This window comes from Dipodomys merriami, unplaced genomic scaffold, assembly GCF_024711535.1.
Source record: "Dipodomys merriami isolate MVZ:Mamm:240054 unplaced genomic scaffold, mDipMer1.0.p SCAF_2, whole genome shotgun sequence".
Classification (NCBI taxonomy): Eukaryota; Metazoa; Chordata; class Mammalia; order Rodentia; family Heteromyidae; genus Dipodomys; species Dipodomys merriami.
In genome coordinates this window covers 87,454,871-87,468,692 of record NW_027203381.1, presented here as the reverse complement: position 1 = coordinate 87,468,692, position 13,822 = coordinate 87,454,871, and the positions used below count along the sequence as shown (strand labels likewise).

Sequence of the window (13,822 nt, the reverse complement as noted above, 5' to 3'; positions counted from 1 at the left end):
TTGAGCTGAAGAACTGAGGGACAGCACTCAGGCCCAGAGTTCAAGCCCCACGACCGACAAAAAAAAAAAAAAAAAAAAAAAAAAGAAGTTACAGAGGGGTTACAGTTACATGAGTAAGTCAATGAGTTCATTTCTTGTCGAGCGTTATTAGTTTATTGGATATAAGAGTCTCATGGACTTTAAGCTTGTCTGGGCTGGCTTTGAACTGTGATCTTCAGATCTCAGCCTCCTGAGTAGCTAAGATTACAGGCATGAGCCACCAGCGCTTGGCTTGTTTTTTATTTTAAGTGACAGTTTACTGAGGATTTTTGATGCTCTGATCAATTTTTATAATATTTTATAGCTTTGGCAGTTTCTTTCTTCTTATTTGTTTTGGTTTTAGTTTTGATTTGGGTGCCTATAGGATTCCAGACTACTCACAAAGATCATCACTTCTGAGTACTGTTTTTGAATTGCTGTCAAATAGGTTAGAGCAGAATTCCATGGCATGCTGTTGCTTGTAAGATCCTGCTGAGAGATGTTTTTGGGAAGCCTGAGTTGGAAGAAAGGTGAGCTAAACATGGTTTGAAGCCTCTCTGACTATGTCTCTGTCATTTCCTGCAGGTTCTCTGGGTGAGCCTCGTTTCCAGCTGAATGCCATCACCAGTGCTCTGATATCAGGAATGGTTATTCTGGGTGTTCTGAGCTTTTCTCTTCTCCTGTGCTCACTAGCCCTTCTCCACAGGAAGGGACCCACCAGTCTGGTGTTGAATGGCATCAGAAATCCAGTCTTTGAGTGACTGCATCAGGTTCTGCTCTCCAGAGAAGGTGTTATTGACTATACTATGAGTGACTGTATTCAGTGTACAATCTATACTGAATGTCAGCCACATTTAGTATTTGTAGTCTGATAGGTTTCATGGTATAGTTCATTAGCATGAGGATAGTGAAAGGATTTTGATAGCATGCTTATTTTCATCTGTACATGTGGCCGACCCTAATTTTATAGCATCAGTGGGCCTTTTGAAATGACAACAAAAAATCCAGGCCTTCAATCAGTCACACTTTATTTTATTTCAATATTCTTTTTTTTTTCTTTTGTGGTGCTGGGTGTTGAACCTAGGACCTTGTGCATGTGAGACAAGCACTCTCACATTTAACTACAACCACAGTCCTAAATTTTCTTTTGATTGTTGTTTTAAGACATAGCATGTAAACATAGAAACAAATGCATTTGATGCATTCTCCCCCCCTCACTATGCATAAACGCACAATGCAAAGGCATTAAAATTGTGTATGTGGCCCTAAAATGCCAATTGTTTTTTGTTTTATTATAGATAATTCCAGCTTAAGGTATTGTATTGGACAATTTGGATACCTTAAATTTAAGTATTTATTCTATGGCTTCCTGTATTTGGGGTTGTGTTTCATGTCTGATGACATTCATTGGAAAAAAAATGCCCTAGAAAAACTCCTGGGAAATGTATTCTATAATGTGGGGCCTGTGGTGTCCACTTGGGTGGTACATAGTAAGAATAGCTCTGAAATGATACTAAGTGTTCCTGCGTCATTGTTCCTCTGGATAGGAATGCAGTGATGGTTTTCTCCTTCCTGTTTATGGGAGAGTATCAGCACAGGGTTATCTCTCCTCCCAAGCACACAGTTTAACGGCTGTTGGCATTGTCTCTCTCATGGAGGCAACGGTGCAGTGATTATTCTTAATTCTCATATCACCACATCAAAAAACAAAGTTTGGTTGTGTGGTGAAGACATCATCCCCACCTAAAAATGGTATTTCAAAATAGAGTTAAAAAACAGAGATTTAGGTTTTCTCTACCCCCCAGCAACCTCCAGCCAAGAATAAGGAGGTCAGTTGGACTAAGGATAGTTTACAGAAACTGTAATCTCTGTGGGAAAAAATTTGTTCATTTTCCCCTTAAATTGTTGATGTCAAGAGGAAGAAATAGTATAATGAAGCCTTCTTTCTCAGGTTAGGGTTTGTTAGCATCATGGAACAAACAACATTTTCCCCTAAGAGTAAATTCTGAGAGTATTTGATCCCCTATAGATCTTACAAACTTATTTTAAAAGGCCAAAATTTAGGCAACCTCGTTCTTACAAAAAATTTGAAAAGGAAAATAAAAACCAAATCCTTCTTTTTGTTTAATATGTTGACAAATTTGAACAAGTAAAACAAGCTCCAGAACAAACAACAACATTGCCTGAACAGTTCCTAGAAATGCTGCACTAACTGTTAACACCTTGCTTGTGACCCATTTTTAGGGCTTATTTTACTATATTATATGCAAATCATTATGAAATTTCAGATTTGCTTCAAATGGAGTCTCTATACTGTGAGTTAATAATTAAATTAATCATCAAATTGAAAGAAGCTAACATTCTCCTCAAGTTGCTGGAAGATTTCATGAACAAATGTTTATACATATAAAATAATTGTAATTACTTTTCTATTTCAAGATACAGACACAAAGTGAATTGGGTCTGAAAGGTCTCTAATTTTTTAATGTTAAAAATGTTTAATTTAGTAAAAAAAAGTTTTTTCTTTGTGTAATATCAAATAACTTTGAAGTGACCCTGTTGTTAACAATATTAACCATGATACTAATGTGACTGTGTATGTACATGGACGATACTGAAGTATTTCAGTAAACTTGCTCCAGATAACTTAAAAGAATTGCCTTTGATCCGAAGATAAAGTTCTGTGAATAGGACATTATATCATTGAAGCTGGTTTGATAGTTTGATTTTCTGTTTTGGGGATGGCTACTCTTTCAACTGTTGACCTTTTAAATTCCATACTCCATTTTACAGTGCTGAACAATGGACATATATCATTTTGGAAGCAACTTAAGTCTCATATTTTTTTTTCTACCCTTTCATCATAAATGAGAGAATCAGTTATTCTGAGAAAACCAGGCTTGTTACATACAGCTTGCAGCTTATGAGGCTGTAGTTTTAGGTAGTATTTAGTAATGCTCAAGTGTATGATTATCATAGCATGAAAACCTTACAAATATGTGCAAATATCCCTTCAGTTTTAATACCTCAAACTGTGTTTTTTATGGCACTTCAGGGGTAAGGTCTGATGATATGTAAAAGATGATTGTTTAATAAAATAATTATGATTAAATATCATGAAAATGCTGATCTTTTTATTTGCAAAAATGTATTTCTTATTCCTACTTAATATTCCTACTTTACATGAATATTGAGAAAGATTTAGCTTGATAATAAGCTACAAAGGGTAAGGTTGTGATTTCTGCAAGTGGATATCTCTCTTCTCAGTACTGAATTTCCTGTTAAAGGCCCTATGTTGGGGATATATATATATCTCAACTACCCTTTTCCTTGAGCTTGACTTCTGTATAAAATGGAGCCTACAATTTTAAAACATGGTAGATACAGTAAAACATGGAAAGACAAGGAGTTCAGCTTCTTCCCAGAGTTTCAGTCTGTCATTAAAGTCCCAGCACATCCTGGCTTTCATTCTTATCTGAGGGGAAGGTGGATTGAAAGTGAGACAGTACTGAACTGACCTAGGGAGACTCTGGTCCTACAAAGTGGGCACTCCATGATGTTTCCAAGATCATCCATGAGCTTGGGGAATGCCACAGACATGAGCGTTCAGGATGAGCCTTGCCGGCACACTGTGATTTATGCATTTGGGATCAGGGACTGTAGGAGCCTTTCAGTTCATGTATTGAGTTCAGTGGTGGTGGGATGTGGTGCACTTGGATGGGTCCCTGTCAGACTTTGTGCTTGCCACTTTCAGCATAAAGTGGCACAGGCAGTGAAATGGGACCTGGCCAGATGTTAGGGCCCTGTGGTGGGTTCCCAGCAGGGAGTATGGCCTATATATTTTGGCCTGCTGGTGGATCCTCAGCCTGGATTCAGGCCTGGATGCAGGTTCCTGCAAGGCAGGATTCAGAGGTCTAGTGTCCAGGTCTTGGTTCTGGCTGGTGGTGGGTTCTTGCAGGACAGAGCACAGCCATTTACCTTCCTAACCCTTGTTTGGATTCTGAGGTGAGCTCACAAAATGCAGGGTGGGGAGGACTAGAGTCCTGGACTGAGTTCTAGCCCAGGGGTAGATTCCTGCAAGGTATGGAACACTGTTCTAACATCCTGTCCCAGATCCAGGCTCAGAGACTGCTGGACCTTGTAGGTCTTTGGCATGGGAGAAGGGTTGTCTCCAGTGATCTTTAGCAGGTAACTGAAGAAGGGGTGTGAAAAAGGCTTTGGCTTCTTTGCCATCTTCCAGTATGGCATCCCTCTTGGGTGGGAGGAGTGAATGGGGGGGTCCAGGTTAAGCATTCTGGGATACCACTGGCACTGATCTTCCAAGGAAGGGGTCCCCTGTGGGATAGTCATGTTTCCTGACATTGGTTCTGGGGTAACTAGCAGCATGAGGTAAGAGTTTGGATATGACAGTCTCATGTTCCCGTTTTGGCAATTCTGGAGCTTCAGGTATATCGCTGTCTTTGCTGGTCAGGATTGCAACATGGCCAAGACCACAGCTTAGCTGTGCTTCAGGTGTGTGTGGGGGGGTACTTTGCAGGTTTCTGTCCTCATGTGTACGAGGTATAAATACTTCTTTGTTCTTGAGATTCTCTTTTACTTATATTTTCCTCTTGTTTCTCTCTTGAGCTGAAGTGTGGGCTTGGGCCCTAAATCTGTTTGACTAGAAAGAAGTAGGGTGGTTCCCTGTCGCTACTCTGTTATCTTGCTAATTTAATTAAACAATATTGAGAGTTAATTTAATAATTAGAATTTGTAGCTTCTTTGAAAAAAGCTCCTATTTTATATTCACTGAATAAATGGAAGTAAGGCATGGCCATGTGTGGGGGAGTTGTGCTCTGAGTCATGTCAAATTACCCTACATCACAAAGAAAAACAGTACAGGAGGTATGGCTTGGAAATACTCAGTGACCCAATGTGATATTTGGTTGGCATTCAAAGTGCTGGTGGCTGAGGAGAGAGGAAGAATGACATCAATGTTGACTTCAGGTCAGAGAAGTGAAGAGCTTACAAAAGGGTCGCAGAAATAACAATGGAGAAGTACTGGATTCTAGGAGCTAAGTCCATTGGCTGAAAGGAACTTAACTGGTAGTAGACAGAAAAATCATTATATTTGTTATCCACGGTTCCGTAATGACAACCCATCTCCTCCAGAATTCAAGGAAAGTGGAAACTGGATAAAGAGTTTCATATTCATGTTTATTAGAATATCTTACCTGACAGCTTATTGGCAAAAATCACCATCCTCTGCAAACTTGAATAACACAGGAAACCTGAGCCAGCCGTCATGAATGGTGCATTTTGCTGAGACAGCAAGGAAAGAATTGATTTGAGTGGCTTCTGCTCATTTACACTCAACATAATATTTAGACATTTCTGCTCAGTAATCTTCAGCTATGTGATACTTTGTATTGTTGGCAAAAGGAAATTGAATATTCAGATTTTTATCTGCCTAGTTCAAACTTCCAATTCCATTTTGCTTCTAGTGTGTGGATATTTTCTTCTCATATTGCCAACATAGCTACCTCAAATTCCCTTCTTATTTTCTATGTAGAGAAGAGTAGTGCTATCATGAACTGGAGCTTCAGCCAATGATAATGTGGACTAAGTTTTGAGGTCATGTTTTGTCAGGATCTTAACTGTGTTTTCATTGCCCAAAGCAGAATCCATTATCAAATAATCCTAATCATTTGGCTAATCAGCAGAACACTGAAAAATCCTGGGAGAGCTTTAGCTTGACAATTTAATGCAACTCCAACTCAAAGTTATGCATGCAGGTCTTGAAGCTTTATCTGCTTTTGTTCATAGATTTGCAACTTATTTTTAACAGTTGTGAACAATTAGCTAACATGAAAAATTACCTAACAGGCAATATAGTTGGTTTTAGTAATTATTTAGAACTTATTTACTATTTAATAGTTTTCATTTTGCTACCATGTACATATATGATAGATTCTGAAAGCTGATCATAAAAAATGATATAGAGAGTACATTGTGGAAGAAATGGAGCCCATAACCCTTCACATTGTGGAAGAAAGTGACCCAATAATCCCTTTTGGATCTTCCATACACGAATCATGAATGGATTTTGGTATCTTCCCTCCTATTGATACAATTTGGAAAAATTTACTATCACTGGTTTAAAGATTATTAAAATGTTATTTCTAGTTTGTTAATGGATTTATACCCAGAGACTCCCGGATTTTGCAAATTAATCATTAAAATGTTTGCATCATTATGTCAAAATTGATTTATGCCACTAGGACTGGATCTCATTTAAAGGTACAATGAATATTATAACTAAGCCAATGGAAGAGTGTGGCCATTTAATTAACTAATGTTTCAGAGAATGCGTACACATATTTAGCTTCAAATTTATAGTTATAAAGAAATTTTCCTGGCCAGGCCCCTACCCCAATGTCTTCCAAATCTAGGACCTTATTGCCCTAGGATGAATACTTCCATTGACCAACAGGAATCTTCTGCAAACTTGTTTTCATTTCTGTATAAAATATTCAACATGCTGGAAAGTTTATGTAACATTTTGTGTGTACATAATTTGAGTTAGAAAAAAATGAAATTGGAATTTGAGAATACAAAAGAGAGGCTAAGTACACATCAAGAAAAATAAGAGAAGTTAGGGTTACTATCATCTTCCTCTTTTAATTCCTTAAACTTTTTAATTTATAGAAAAAATTCATCAAGCAACATAACAAGTCACAGACATTTTATATATATATAAATTTTTTTTTTGGTCATGGGGCTTGAACTCTGGGCTTGGGTGCTGTCTCTCAGCTCTTCAGCTCAAGGTGAGTGCTCTACCACTTGAGCCACTGAGCCACTTCTGGTTTTCTGAGTGGTTTATTGGAGATAAGAGCCTCATGGACTTTCCTGCCCAGACTGGCTTTGAACCATGATCATCAGTCTCAGCCTCCTGAGTAGTTAGGATTACAGGCATGAGCCACCGGCACCCGGCCATATTTTGTTTTTTAATTGCTTCCTGCCATATTTTGTTTTTTAATTGCTTCAAATATATAAAAAGAAATTTGTATATAAGTTGAAGTCTATTTTGTTTCCCTTTTCTAATCTTAGTTTGTTTTTTTCTTTAATCCCCAACCCTAGAAGCAATCACTGCCATAAAGTTGGTGTTTTCTTTCCAGCTACTGAATGCTCTGCTCTGCAAATTGTGTTCAGAAATGGACGACATGTTCTTAAAATTTCTTCATCCTGACAGATATTTGTTTCATCCTTAGAAGGGGCAGGTGATTACCATATGACCCTGCTCTGACTGCAGGTTGTTAAGGTACAGGGAAATACAGGCTGGCTGCCTTAATGAATTTCTATTCAAAAGAATCATTCACTAATCATTCACTCTTTGTTCACATTGAAAAATAAATTTTGTGAATTGTTAAAACATATGCTGCTTTTCCTATACGTTGTCAAAAGAATGCTTACATTACATACAATATCTTATTTCCTGACCTCCTGTTCTTTAGAGATAAAGGGACTATAAATGACACCAAATTCTTCTCAGAAGCTATGTGTTTGTGAACAGCAACATTTTCTAGAAGGCTGGGATTAATAAAATCTCCAGTATAATTGAAGTATCTTTACTTGTCTGCTAGAAGATTATGTGTTTCAAAATTTTTAATTTTTTTGTTCTTCTGCTTAATCCGAAGTTTTAGTTTATTTTTATATATTTTTATCATAAGTCAGTGACAGAGGAAATAGCTTCAAAAAGCTCAAATATGATGTCATAATATTTTAATTTTTGATTGTCAGGAAAAATGAATTATATGAGTCATAATCATTTAACATTAAAAGGCTTATTTTTATAGATATTATGCCATTAATAGATAGCAATCAAACTACTAGAAATTTGATTTAGTATTTAATACAATTCAAATTATTCTGGACAGTATTAAGATGTGCTAGATTTATTTCGCTGAAAAAGAAGTACTGCTTGTATTATCTAGAATTATATTCTATTGAAATAAGAGATAATATCACAGTAGCTTAAGTGAAATAGAAACTTCATGTACTATTTCAGGACAGGTATAGCTGCTTGATACCATGCTGTCTTCAGAGACTGGGACTCCTTTGATATGACTGCTATTTGCCTGTAGTCTTTGTTCTGTGGTCTAAAATAGAGAAAGAAATACAAAAGTAGAATCACAGGGCACACACATCATCAATAACTTCAGAAAGCTGCAGAGCTATTGCAGCTTGCTTTCATTAAGTGAAGTGTAAGTCCTACAGGCAGTGTACCTGCAAGGCCCTCTGGGAAATGTAGTCTTTATTGTAGGCATCCCTAAGTCCCATTAAGGTCAGACCTACCTTGGACTATTATTCAAATAGCCTCATCATTTACTCACAGATTTAAAACAGTAGGTGCATTATTTTGAGTACAAGTTTACCACTATTATTTTTAATAGCAAAACTAGTACATGGTACAAATTCTTAAGTAGAAAATTTGTGCATAAAGTACTTTTTGTGGGTATACACTAAAATCAGTTATTAAAACCTTTAGTGAATTAGTAAATGATTGTGTTATAATATGAAAAGAAGAAAATCTGGACATACACATATACATACATGTACATACTTAACATGTATTTTATGTAGAAAAACAGACCAGTCAGACATTGATAGAAATAATTATGATCGATAAGGAAAAAAAAATCATTGGTTTTATTATGAGTTTTCTTTTTGCCTTCTAGAACATTTCCTCTTGAGAAAGTATCTAAATAATTAAAACTGGAAAGCATTTAGTGGTCTGATAATAGAGGAGCTAAAGAAAGAGTTTAGTCAATATTATTGAAGTAATTATACCAACTCTCAACTTTGTTTTGTTTTATCTGATGACAGAAAAATCCTTTGTACCTAATCTGCTAAGTACATGAACCAAGAAATAAGATTTTAAGCTTTTTCTGAGAGAGAGTCAAAATTCGGTTTCTTTGCTTATTCCTAAACAATGCTGACATTTGACTTAACAAGCAGATCATCTTCAGTGTCTTTCAGATGGCAGGTCTGGGGAACTCTGTCTAGCATTTGCTTTCTGACTGACTCCTCGTTGGTGCATTTTTTTTTCCACACCACTGGCATGCATTATAATCCCACAGCCAGTTCAGGCAACAGGAATTGATGCTCTGAGAGATAGCTGAAAAGCATCATCATCTTTGTTTTGTCAACAATGAAAATGATGCTTGTCTGTGCTCACTGGACTGTAATGTTTGCAAACAACATCCAAGCATTTCCCTTTCACCAAGAGAAAGAAAATACCCATATACCATGATAGATTTTCTGTTATTATTTTTTTTCTTTTACAAATTATCTGTGTTCCTCTTGGCCCATGGAGCTGGGAAAAGCTGCATGTAATGAATGCTATTTGTACATAAAGGCAATATCTAGAATGAATACAACACTACACTGCCTGCTGATTCTTGAGTGAAATGGCATGTGTAAAAGACACACAAACTCTCCAAATTACTCCTTCAGTGGAACATTACCCATTCCTTGAAGCAAATAGATAACTGTTTCCCGTGTAGTTTCATCTTACTTCTTCCTGTCAAAACAGGATGATAATTGGTTTGTGAACTCTCCCGATTCCCTCCATTACCTATGAGGTCTTGCTTAGAAGGAAAGGCCAAGACTACTGTAAATATAATTACCATGTAACTCCAATAAATTGTGACCCTCATTCCAGTAGTCTGAAGAGAAAGGTACTAACAACTTCTTCCATTAACTCTGTTTGTATTGAGATCTTTTCTTAAAATGGCTACTAATGAAAACAACTTTATAGGTACCTGTGGAGGAACAGGTTAGAAGAGGCATTGAAATAAAACTCCAAAGCTTGGTTTTCTTTTGTTTTTTTTTTCAATTTTTAAATTTTAATATACTTTTATTGTAAAAATACTATTACAGAGGGGTTACAGTTACACGAGCAAAGTAATGAGTACATTTCCTATCATACATTGTTGCCTCTTCCTTTGTTTTTCCCCTAGCTTCCCTTCCTTCCCACCTCTACTCCCCAACCCCTCCACACCCCAACCCCCTGCCTCTTGCCTAAATTGTAAAGTTCATTTTCAACCTACTGTCTTGTACATCTCATTGTTACAATGGGTCAAACTGTATCCCAATTCAAGCATTTTTTCCCTTCCTCTCCCCAAATTAGAGAATTGTATGTGCAAGATGCAGGGCACCAACATCAAATACAGTGAAAACAAGGGTTATACCATGGAGGAGGAACATATAAAGCAACAAAAAAAATCACATGGTATATTATAAATATGTTGGAAACAATAGCAAGAAAGAAAAAAACACTTGTGTCCCTATCTTGGGGTTCATTTTACTTAACACCATCTTATCTAGTCATATGTGCATTGCTTTTGACCTTTTCTACTTGTCCCAGACATATACTAGTTATTGCAAATAAGGGAAACCATAGGACCTATGTTTCCTACTTCACTTAATACAATTTTTTCCGTCTTTCCATTTCCTAACAAATAGGATGATGCCATTCTTTCTGAGGGAGGCATAGAATTCCAGTGTGTGTGTGTGTGTGTGTGTGTGTGTGTGTGTGTGTGTGTGTGTGTGTGTGTGTGTGTGTGTGTGTGTGTATGTGGTGTGTGTTTGTGTGTGCGTGTATCACATTTTCTTGATCCATTCATCTACTGAGGGGCATCTCGGTTGCTTCCATATCTTCGCTATGGTAAATAATGCTGCAATAAATATAATTGTGCTGGTAGCTTTAGTGTGGTCTTGTTTGTGATCATTTGGGTAAATGCCCAAAAGTGGGATTGCTGGGTCATAAGGGAGCTCTATGTAGAGTCTTTTGAGGAACCTCCATACTGCTTTCCAAAGTGGTTGAACAAGTTTACACTCCCACCAACAATGCAGTAGGGTTCCCTTCTGTCCACATTCCCTCCAGCATCTGTTGTTATTAGAGTTCTTGATTATAGCTATTCTAACTGGTATGAGGTGGAATCTCAATGTTGTTTTGATTTGCATTTCTTTTATGGCTAGGGAGGTTGAGCATTTCTTAATGTGTCTATTAGCCATTCTTATTTCCTCTTCAGAGAAGTTTCTCTTTAAGTCTTTAGCCCACTTATTTTTTGGGCAGTTGTTTCTTTGAGGATTTGTTGTTGGGATTTAATTTGGGGGGGATTTAATTTTTTGAGTTCCAAGTGTATTTTAGATATGAGGCCCTTGTCTGTTGTATGGCTAGTGAAGATCTTCTCCCAATCTGTGGGCTTTCTATTGATCTTGCTAACTATGTCCTTTGCCATGCAGAAGCTCTGAAGCTTCATGAAATCCCATTTGTCCAACCTTTCTTTGATTTGTTGTGTTTCTGGGTCTCTATTAAGAAAATTTTGGCCTGTGCCAAAGAGACCTAGGGTTTCTCATATTCTTTCCAGTAATATTTTCAGGGTAAGACTGGTTTTCTTAATTGTCCACTGTTTGCTTTCATTTTAAAATCATTTTTTCCCCTTCAGATGGGATAAAAACAACCGAGCCTAGTGTAACATATCAATGTGTTCATCTTTTCTGTTTAGTCAAAATTACTTTTTCTAATATAGAAGCTCTCTATTCACTGCCAATGGGAGGCAGGAAGCAAAGACTGATGGGCTGCTTCAAATGCAGATAGAAGATAAGATGTTGAGGCTAGATTTTTAAAAACCACACTGAAGATTATTCATTTCTCCCTCACATTTAAATAATGCTCACATTGAATAATTGTTCCAACCGAACTGTCAGAACAAACAGTAAGAGCTTCCCCTACTCAGCTCTGACAACTATGAAAGTTCCAAGCTCACGGGGAAGCTCTGAAAATTATTTTTTAAAAAATTCATTTGCAAAACATGAGCAAAACCTTATTTCTCTCTGGTTATGAGCAGGAACGTGAACACAGTTACAATATTGAACAGGTGAAACTTTCTCGATTACATTGATTATGGAGGGTGAGCCCAAGGATGTTGAATTTTGCATAAACTGCAACATTATGGACATTATTGTTTATTTACTTGTCATCATGGAAGTGAACACTTGTATAAAAAGCTTGTTGTATATTCTGGATAGCTGGTAGCATATAATGACTGACATTGGTCAGGAATAAAGAGAAATAAATTAGAAGCTTGTAATAATTATAGTATCAGAGACTTCAGAGTATGGATTCATGTACAGCATCATCAGAAGTACCCAGGAAGTGTTCAGCAATGTAACTTCTGAGAGCAGAGGTCAGTTTTTTCCAATCAGAAACTTTTGGGGGGAAATTTCGTGTTTTCCCCCTTAATAAGCTATCCGTTTCTATTAGCCTCTGAACATGGCAGGCTCTTTAGGGGAAAACTTATCAGTGTAGTCTCAAAGTATCCTTTGCTTTTTTATTCGGCTGAAACTTTTAAAAAAAGATGAGCATACTTAGTACAGTTCCTATCCACCATCTTTATGATAGGAAGCTGAGCATGCCCTCTCTGCCATTTTTCTTTTAAACATGCACTCCATTACCTTGAACTTAAAAAAAAAATAAAATGCCTCCAAAGACACTTGCCATCTCTCTTCTTGAATTATATGACCATAAACTAAATATGCCCAGAAATGTATTCCTTTTAGAAAAATCTGTTTTTCTGTTTTTGGCAGTTCTGAGGTTTAAACGCAGGGCTTATCATTTTCTAGGCAAGTATTCTACAGCTTGATCTTTTTTATTTATTTTTCAGATTGAGAGTCATGCTTTTTTTTTTAAACCTGGGATAGCATCAGTCCATATGCTATTCTTATCTCTTATATAACTGGGATCATAGGTCCATACCACCCTGCTTGCCTTGTTTGCTGAGAGTTTTGCTAAGGGATTTGTGTTGTATGTGCTAGGCCATACCTTGTATCCCTGCCTCTTAAATAGCTGAAATTATAGCCATGGGCTATGCACCTGGTCTAGGAATATATTCACCTGTGCCCACTCAGGAATATGCCTACCCATAAAGTATTTTTCTATGCAAGGATGTATAGACTTACCAATTTAAAACTTCACTTTCTTTGTTAGAGGAAGGCATTGTTTTGGAAGTAACTCTTGCTTCAGGTAATAAATCTTTCCCCACTCTTCTATTTTTTGGTCATGTTTATAATTGGCTTTGTACTGGCCAAGATGAGAATTTACTGCATCTGGTTGCAGTTCTATTGCATGTTAGATTTTGAGAATTGTTGCTCTAACATAAAGCTGAAGTCAACTCCAGGAAGTTCAAGGGAGATCATAGACATGTGGCACCATCTGTAAATCCACTAGGCACTACCTGATGTCTAGAACTTGAGATGTACCTCCATAATAAAATCAATGTACTCCCTTCTGCACAACATTTTAATCTTATTGATTGCACTTACCTGTGACCTATTGAACAAAGGATGCTTGCAGCAGACCCGGCAGGGCAAAAGTGTGCATGTTTTTTTTTGTTTTTGTTTTTTTTTCCACAAACCACAATGGTATTTTTGGCGGCAATAGATGCATGCTTAATTAGAGGATATAAACTTTCTAGAGTGCGAAAGGCCTTCTACTTCCACTCTGAGTTCTCCTCAGTTTTGCATCTGCTCTTTACCTTTTTGTGCCTTCTGACTTATTAATTTGTTTCTATTGAAAATTGTGGGAATTTAAGAGCATAGACTGTATTGTCAGACTGCTATAGTTTCCATTCCAGCATGAGACATATTCTGTGTTTTCTTTGTGTGCACAAAGTGAAAAATGCCACTGTTGAACTTAGCAAGTTTTTCTAAGGAATAATTTAGTGTAAGATATTATCCACTGACTCTCACACAGTACGCA

General features: G+C 37.0%; 1 protein-coding gene across 1 annotated transcript in view; it reads left to right on the top strand.

The window, feature by feature from the left end:
* Zpld1 (zona pellucida like domain containing 1) overlaps positions 1-2,474 on the top strand; it is a 41,503-nt gene extending 39,029 nt beyond the window's left edge. Inside the window, exon 10 of the mRNA XM_070028728.1 lies at positions 604-2,474. Within this exon, the coding sequence (XP_069884829.1) occupies positions 604-779 (176 nt within the window). The 3' untranslated portion in view covers positions 780-2,474. The remainder of the gene's footprint in view (positions 1-603) is intronic.
* Positions 2,475-13,822: the final 11,348 nt, after the last annotated feature.